The 9,047-nt window shown below is 38.4% G+C and overlaps 1 protein-coding gene across 2 annotated transcripts in view; it reads right to left on the bottom strand.

Moving 5' to 3' along the window:
* Nucleotides 1-371: 371 nt before the first annotated feature.
* Nucleotides 372-9,047, bottom strand: part of LOC132105580 (protein GOLM2-like) — a 34,059-nt gene continuing 25,383 nt past the window's right edge. The window contains exons 3-10 of one of the 2 annotated variants that reach the window (XM_059510801.1): nucleotides 8,892-8,994; nucleotides 8,653-8,743; nucleotides 8,413-8,554; nucleotides 8,233-8,316; nucleotides 7,788-8,090; nucleotides 7,031-7,159; nucleotides 2,882-3,049; nucleotides 372-1,763 (exon numbers count right to left, since the gene is read on the bottom strand). In XM_059510801.1, the coding sequence (XP_059366784.1) occupies nucleotides 1,687-1,763; nucleotides 2,882-3,049; nucleotides 7,031-7,159; nucleotides 7,788-8,090; nucleotides 8,233-8,316; nucleotides 8,413-8,554; nucleotides 8,653-8,743; nucleotides 8,892-8,994 (1,097 nt within the window). In that variant the 3' untranslated portion in view covers nucleotides 372-1,686. The remainder of the gene's footprint in view (nucleotides 1,764-2,881; nucleotides 3,050-7,030; nucleotides 7,160-7,787; nucleotides 8,091-8,232; nucleotides 8,317-8,412; nucleotides 8,555-8,652; nucleotides 8,744-8,891; nucleotides 8,995-9,047) is intronic. The other variant, XM_059510811.1, reaches the window with a different exon arrangement.

Here is a 9,047-nt window from a genome sequence, read left to right as displayed (position 1 = left end):
TCTCAGAGCAACAACAGTAGTAATCTTAAATAGAATATCAGCAGGCAGACTTTTACAATCTATCTAAACTGTGTGCTAGCATTTATGCATTGCACATCGACAGGCAGGCAGTAAAAATAGAAAGAGCACAAGGGGTATAAAATGAGAAGGAAAGGCACGTTCTGTTATCATGGCAATACTGTTATCAAGCACTTTGGCGGAATTCCTGTATATTCCTGAATGAAGCGGATTTTAGTTCCATTCTACTTCAAATGCCATCATGATAAAAAGGCATTCCCTATATGTCTTAGAACAGAATATTTCGAAATGTGGTTAATCTAAGGCGAATACGTACAAATTTACATAAATGTTCTTAATGCAAACAGTAAAACTTTATACAGAATTTTTTTTATTGTTACCATAATGTAGTCATTTTTGTTTGTAAAGCAGCCTGGGACAAATTAATGAAGATTTCTGGGTGCGCTTGATGCTCCTACTTCCCATACTTCAGTCACAGTGATAGGATTTGTAGTTTTTTTTTCCCAAAACAGCACCCATTTATTTGAAATATGGAGCAATTTGTTAATCATGATCCTTGGATTGCACTGCACAGCTGTGTAGAAGAGCCTAAACACCCATGTGACAGATCTCAAAAACAATCACAAGCTATAGGAGTACATTCAGTATGCCAACCCTACCAACTTTTGCTTGATTATGAAACAAACACAAACAGGTAGGTCTATAATCATTTTCATTTGAGTTTAGCAATTTTACAGCATTCCTTCTCACACAGATTTTTCCTTGTATGTACTGTACATCCACAGCTACCAGTAAGAAAGGAAGCAGGCCAACAGTTGTGATGAGTTTAGTCTGTGGCACCAAGTATTGCTTTTTTTTCTTTTTCTCATTTTCTTGATGATCTACAGGCTGATTTACAAAGGCTGCCTTTGGCATGCAACAATGTCCTTACAAGACTCTGCGTGCACTTCTAAGTGCTCCATCAGAATTAGAAACAGTAGTTACCCCCAAAGAAAAAAAAAACTCTGGCCAATCAGTGTCATTATGTACCAGACAGGTTAAAAAGTTGAACAGCAACTTAATTGCATCTTCCCATAGTTTACATGTCAGCAACAGTTGTCCAAAAAGAAAGGGAGATTATGCTTTTCTGCAGTTCTTTTAAAAAAAAAAAAAAAAAAAAAAAAGGAAAACTGGTGTTTGTAGAGGTCCTTTTCACCAGTAGTATCAATATGTTCCACTTTGTGATTCTAACAGAGAAATATTACTCCCGTATTATCTATTCACAGTAGTGTCCTCCAATCCCTGGAGAAGTTATTATAAAAAAAAGGGCATTTGTACAACATAATAGTTCCAAATTCCAATTCTGATACACCTGTGCTACAGATGGGGGCAGAAAGAACAACCTGAAAACAATACTCTCAAATCAGGTCATGTGTAAGCAAACATTTGCAGCAGATTATGAAATCACTATCATATTTAAGTTGAATAAAAAACTAATCTGCAGTCACTGATTTCACAGCTGTAACCGTTGAAACTCGTTCCTCTCTGAAGACACTAAAATAGTTTGAATAGTATGAATGTCTCCATTATACCAAAATTGCAGATGAAATCCAAAGTTCCTTTTCCTGGCTTGGCTACTTCATTGTCAGAAACATCCAAAGCTCAACAAAGGATTTGTGAGGGAATGAACTACAGGACATCAATGGCTTGATGTCGCTTTCCATAATCCACAACCCTTTCACCTGGAGCCTCCCGATCTTCATCGTCTGAAAAATACAACAACAGAAAAAATGCCAATTCAGTGATCAATCACAACAACGGCTGACTAACTAACTAGCATTACTTTCATGGATAAAGAAACATATGCCTAGAAACAGTGAAAGCTACTAAGGCTAAATACACATTGTACAATTTTTGGGAGTGACAACCACATTTAAATGTGTGAATCCTGTAAATTAGGGTAAATTAATGCAATACATTCATATATGACTTGTATAAACATATCATAACCTCTGAAAGTGCACAACAGTATTTTACTGTAGCATTACATTAAAAATGTCAAATATGAGAATGTAATTTAATATCAATTAAACAAAAACAAACAAACCAAATTTAAACCCTACAAACTCAACTTGGCAATGTATAGTAAATCAACCAGAAAACATAACATTAATAAATTGTTTGAGTTTATAGCAAATATACTGGTTATGAGGAAAATCATGCTGCTCTAATATCAACCATGTTATATACACACACACACACACACACAGAACAAAATTTACAGGATTAATTCTTGCACTTACATAAGGTTGTCACTCCCTAGACTTTGCATTGTGAACATGGCTTAAGTGACACAGTGTTTACAACTGTCACAAGTGTTAAGTGATACCAATGCAAAAATGGGTAAGATGCAATAAGATGGCCCAGTCTACACAGCTAAACAACAGTGCTTTCAAAAACAACTTATTTAAAATATCAAAACCCTAGTGAAGAGGATTCAACACAGCTGCTACAGATTTTACATGCACTGAAAACACAATAACTCTACACACAAACACGCTGATTAGTAAAGACAATGACTGGAATGAAGCATGCTGGGAGAGAAGGTTCAGTCTCATAACCACATGGTCCATTAAAGTTAAGTAGCTCACATTCATAACTTTCTCATTCACTCATGCTCTCAGCACACTGAGGTGAGGGCTTCTTTCTCCATTGACCCCTTCCACAAGCCTTTCAAGCATTAGGCCAAACGAGCTGATGGTACTTCAGTATGCTGTGAGCTAATGATGACTGAACCAGAAGCTTAATTTAGCAGCACAGCGACAGCAGAAGGGAGGGGGAGAGGAGACGGAATAGCAAAGCAGTCGCATTCCCCCTGGCTCACCTTGGACGTCTTCCTCCCCACCATCACCATCCTCTTCCTCATTGTAGGCCAGCTCGGCCTGCTTGTCCGCCTCATACTCACCCACGTTGCCATCATCCCCGTTATAGTCCGCCAGCTTATTACCGTGTTGCAGATCTACAGGGGACTCATTTTCATCAAAGAAACGGCCTGCAGAGGCAGAGAAGGGCCCCATCAGGAAAAGAGAGAGAAAGAAAAGAGAAAGAAAGGAACGAGCAAAATTTAAAAGACAGGGAAAGAAGGAAATAGTAAAAGAAAGCACAGAAAGGCAGACAGATCAGAAGCATATTCACAAGAATAAAGAGCTAAGAAAGGACAATGAGACTACATGGAAAGTAATTGATTATGCCATAATTTAGGCCCAAAGGAAATCAAATCAACTGAGGACAACTGAGGAATGGAGCTGGTGGTAGAGGAGCTCATAAAGAAAAATGGAGGGCTGGTTGGGATGGGGTAGATTGTGGTGTGGAAGAGTTTAGCAGAAAGTCAGGCATCGCAGTAATTAGCAGAGAACCCAATCTAACATACAGCTTTACAATCTTTATTTCACACATATGCTCTGACTGGACTTCATATACACACACATTCATCTGCTACCTCAGAGGAACTGATTTAAGGCTGTGAACTAGCTTGAAAGGAGCCACCTTCTGTTGCATCAAAGCCCAGAGAGAGCCTTAAGGGGACAGTTCACCCCAAAAGAAAAATCATTTACGATCATTTTCAAACCATATTTATTTTTCTTATGTGGAACTTGATGGAAAGAATTACCATCCACAGCTCGAACATTCTGCTAAATATCTCACTTTGTGTTTTACGCAAAGCATAAAATCAGGTTTTAAAATACCTATATTTATGTGTGAACTATTCTTTTAAGATGGGAGAGCCTAAAGACATGAAGGTAACCCATCAGCACCTTACGGAAACTACCAACCACCTATATTTAAACGCAGTGTTGGGAAGGTTGTATATGAAAGCATATACATCAACTTAAATACATTTATCTAATAAGCATGTGACATATTCTGTGTAATAAACTCCTGAAACATTGGTGTTTTTTTGAAACTGCTGTCTCTGTATATGATGATAGTTTTCTCAAAATAAGTAAAATGCACATGAAGTGACACAGAGCAGTTCTAGAAATTATGTTTATGTGCTCGTGTACTCCTACAGTATATTAAGATGGCAGAGGTTGAAAACACTGCGAGCTTCAGTAGGCCAATGTGTAGTAAATGAAACCATGTCTTTGGCATTAATTTACAGGAGGGGCGGACTGGGAAAAAAATTCAGACTGGAAAATTCAAACTCATACAAACAAATTCATGGACAAAACTATTTTTTTGTATGGACCTGACATAAAAAAAAGGTTTAAATCTTTAATTTGGGGACATGCAAAATAATTTAAAGTTCTCTCCTGAACTGCACCTTCACTTCTATTTTTCTCTTCAGTCTTTTTATTTTGCCCTGTTATCCATCTCTCTCATGACTTTAATACTCAAGATTGAACAAAACTATACTTTACAATACAATACTCTACAATACTACAATATCTTTATAGAAAAATCCTAATACTGTACACGAGTCATGTTTTTCCCTAACAAAAAATTTCCATGCTTTTATTAGCCTATATAAAAGTAAAATAACCTTGTTTTGTTTTTGTTTTTTTTTTGAAAATGGATTTGTATTTATTTTTAAATAAATACATTTGTAAAATAATTTTAAATTTTTGGTTACCACAGTTAAACAATAGTAACCATTTGGTTGTGGTGTTGTCTGTCATAGCTCCCCCTAAACCTATAAAAAAAAATTACATTACAACAGATAATAATGATGTCCTTTATATAGTATTTTGAGTGATGACTGATGAGCAATGTGCTGCTGCTTGATTAATTAAATAAAAAAACAAAGACAAAAAAGCATCTTTACAGATGAAACTGACCTGAAACCCTGAACAGTAGTTCTGCTTCTCTGCTCCAGCTGTGCGCTTCCACAGTCCACTTTTTTCTCTCTCTTTCTCTCTCTCTCTCTCTCTCTCTCTCTTTCCCTCCCTCTCTCTCTCGCATTGATTACTCGGAGTCTGATCCAAACCGTTTGGCGGAGGCGCGGAGAGCGCGCGAGTCATGACTAACAATTCATGACTTATTAGAGATTTAATTATCAAATGGCCAATTCGCAAATGATCGCTTTAGTATACAATAATGATATTAAATAGTGGGGCAAAATCGGCTGCCAGGCCACCGGGAATTGTCCCGGTTCTCCGGTGTCCAGTCCGCGCCTGATTTCCACAGACATGCAGAATGTGCAAGTCATATATTGCATTTTTGGGGCTTTATATTCACAGACACTAGTCGATGTCATGTTTTGATTCAAGTGTACTGACCTACTTTTGATTTAGTCATCCAAAATGTGGCATATTCCGTCTGCGTTAGGCATTCCGTTTTTATGACTGGAATCTACGAACCAGACTGTATTTCCGCATCCCAGAAATAATTAGGGCGGTATGTCTCAGAATAGTCAGTGCAATTTGGGAAAGAAATCAGTTAAATCTGTATGTGGATGTGTGTAAATATTCAAATGTAATCCCCTTTGTAATCGTTAAAAATTTCATAAGTAACTGTAATTTAATTACTCATTTTTTCTTAGTAACTGTAACTAATTACAGTTACAATAATTTTGTAATTAAATTACGTAACGCCGTTACATGTAACTAGTTACTCCCCAACACTGTTTAAACGTGATGTCTGAGGTTAAGAGATTAAGGGAATATCAGTATCCGGTTGCTGTGTGTCATGTGACACAGTTTCTGGGTCCAAACACTATCAGACAAATGTATGAATAGTGCCTGAAACACCTTTTCTGAGTTGTTTAACGGTCCTCTTCTTTGTGTTCCCATGTTTTAAAATTTAGTTAGTGTGTAATGTTGTTGTTAGAGTATAAATTATATCTGTAAAATTCTAAAGCTCAAAGTTCAATGCCAAGCGAGATATTTTATTTAACAGAATTCTCCTACAGTTCCTGCAGTAATGACGTCACTAAAACAGTTTTTTGACTAACCTCCGCCCACATGAATACACAAAAAGGGGGGCGTGGTCTTGTTGCGCTCCGACGGAGAAGAAGGAAGAGCTGCGGTTGTGTTTGCCATGTCATTGAAACGCTGTTATTTTCATCTCTGGAGTCCAATCATCTTTGTTTGGGCTTCCCAGGGACGCTGTACTTGGAGATTAATGGTTACAATTTATGTTTAACTCTGTTTAACAATGTTTTAAATTATAATCCACATGCAAAACTATGTGCAGCACATTTTGCTGTGGACAGCTTGGTGAGGACAACTTCCTCAATCTCAATCAGTTTAATGCCGGATTCGCAAAAAGATTATTCTTGAAAGATGGAGCAGTTCCCTCTTTGTCTGGAGAAGGCGTTGTTTATGGACCACAACCGGTAAGTGTATTTTATTATTTAAGTTGGTGTGTTTAAAAGTTTCTGTAACTTACTACACAAAGGGCAACGCTGTTTAGCTTTGTTAACTAGATGTTAGGGCTGTGCAAAAAAACGAATGCGATTTTCATGCGCATCTCGTCAGTAAAAACGCTCCTGTGATTATAAGTACATCTCCAGCACATGCTCCTGCCAACTTACTTCTCAAAACTAGCTCAATCGCGTTACCAGGAGGTCAGCCTGCTCTAAGCTGGTGTCGAATCACAACACAGGAACCGCTGGCCCAATCAGAAACTCGTTACGTATTTCTGAAGGAGGGACTTCATAGAACAAGGAAGACATCAGCTCGTTTTTGTGACAGTGAAAACAGCGGTACACAGATAGGTGAATTGTGTGAAAAATACTGTGTTTTTTTACCCGCGAAACATGAACATGTTATATTGCACACTGTAAACACAATCAAAGCTTCAAAAAAAGCACGAAAAACGTGACCTTTAAATAATAATGTCCAGGACACTATAAATGAATGGTACTCATAAATGTCTGTTGAGATAGTATTCTCTCTTGAAACAGAGTAGAGGCTTGGACCAAGAAACAGTATTTGATATGTCGCGACTTGGCAAGTTGGATAGCTGAAGCTTTGTCTCGTCATCTTCAGACACTCCACCCATCCCCACCTTTGTACAATTTAATACTCACTCTGACGGGGACGTGGAAGGTCAGCGGGCACATGATCTCTGCCATTGTGTGGGTCGATGGGTTTGGGAAGGACCTGAGCCGGGTTAGGAGGAGGAGGAAGTCCAACTCCCTCTGCCTTTAAACCCTCAGCTAATGAAACAAGCAAAGAAACAACACTGGATATTAAAAAGTTACATTTCTATAAGTAGAGGGCTGTCCCTTAATGGTGTAACTCTAATCTCCTTTATTTCCATGTAAAAAAAAAAAAAAAACAGTAAAAGTAAAAAATGTAAACTTCAATTAATGACCGGGTCACATAGAAAATAAGAAAGATGAAAACAGGACAGCTTCTTCACAGCAAGGGGGGAAAACAAAGAAAGAGACAAAAAAAAAAAAGCTCAGATGGCTCCCCCAGTACAAAGAAATCCCAAAGCTATATTTGCATTGTCTAAAGGAAATACCAGTGTTTGAGCAAATTATGTTTTGATACAGCTTTTGGTAATCATATAGAAATGGAGAAATTTGATGTAACAAAAAAAAAATTGCAGCTATAGTAATGAAGTATTAATGAAAAATACTATTAGAAATAGATGAAGAGTCATTTTAATAGAGTTTTGCCTTGTGTGCCCTGCAATAATGTAATCCTTTCTGCCTGCATAGTAGCTGTGCGTGTGTGTGTGAGTTTATATTTGGGTCCTGTATCACATTTCTAAGAGAACCAACAATTGAGAAGTGTTAGTATGAGCAATATAAGCCCAGATAAAACATGACCTCTCACCTCCCAGCCGTCTGCGCTGCTCCCCAAACTCATCTGCCTTTATGCCTGCCTTATTATCTTTGTCAAACAGCAGAGGTTTGTCTTCCATCGGCTTTGGAACCTGCTGCTGCACAGGTACATCGTTGTTCCCCAAATGCAGGTTTTGGGGCATGTCTGGTCGGTCCAACGGTTGCCCGCGGGCCAAATCATCCCCTGGTCTGGCACCAGCTCCAGCTCCAAACCCTGCCCTCTCCTCCTTCAGCAATGCCACAGCTTCTGCGGGCTCCATGTGCTTCTGCGGCGTGATGGCTGGCTTCTTTAGCGCTGGAGAAACATGAGATGTGAATAAGAATCACAAACTTTTATTTTCAGCATGCTTTAGTTTATTCTCTACATTGCTCATCAGTAAAATAACTATTCAGTAGTTCATTTAAACCTTCTAGAGATTTTCTTTGTGATTACTCACCAAACTGTGCATCTTCTATCTTGCCTACTTCACTGTCCTCAATGCCAGGCATGCCAGCATCGCTACCAGGTTTACCCATATCATCTTGCGTGTATATGATAAGAAAAAAAGCAAGAGAATGAGATTTTTTTTTCCAACCAAAATGTTTATGCATCTGCTCATTGATTTTTTTTCCGCTACCTTTGAGAGCTGGACCCTCATTTTGCTGTGCAGCCACTGTGTGGCGCTCTGCAGTGTCCACCTCTTTTCTTTTGATTGGTTGATCTAGATCCACCTCCACCTTCTGACCCCCTGTGTCCACTTTACGATTCTCTAATAAACTCTGCAATGAGGAAGTTTTTTGTGTTTTATGAAAAATACAGAGTAATAGTGGAGACAAGTTAGTTTAAACTAAATGTATTCAAGTCATTCATATCCCACCTGTCTGAGTTTTGCTGCCTCTTCTTCTACACCTTTCTTGCTCTCTTCATATTCTGCCTTCAGCTCAGCTATTTGTCGGCCACACTGCAAGCTGCAATGCACATATTACATTCTAGATTTATATTAGCATGATCAACGAGTCTGGTCATTTTAAACTATCCTTAATGTAGAAATGGAAGTGCGTAGAAAACAAGACCCCTATTTCTGGGCTCCTCTCTTCCACCAGGGTTTAGATTCACCTCTCGTACTCTAGCTTTTTTTCCAAATTGGTGCTGTTTTTCCGCACTTCCCTCAGTTGGTCTTCCTGTCGGATGACCTCCTGCCTCAATTCCTTCATTTGCTCTGTAAATGTGTACACACACACACACACGCTTCAACAAAAACATGACTATGCC

The sequence above is a fragment of the Carassius carassius genome, chromosome 2 (genome assembly GCF_963082965.1).
Source record: "Carassius carassius chromosome 2, fCarCar2.1, whole genome shotgun sequence".
Taxonomy (NCBI): Eukaryota; Metazoa; Chordata; class Actinopteri; order Cypriniformes; family Cyprinidae; genus Carassius; species Carassius carassius.
Note: the sequence above shows the minus strand (reverse complement) of the source record. Positions and strands in the feature narration are given on the sequence as shown.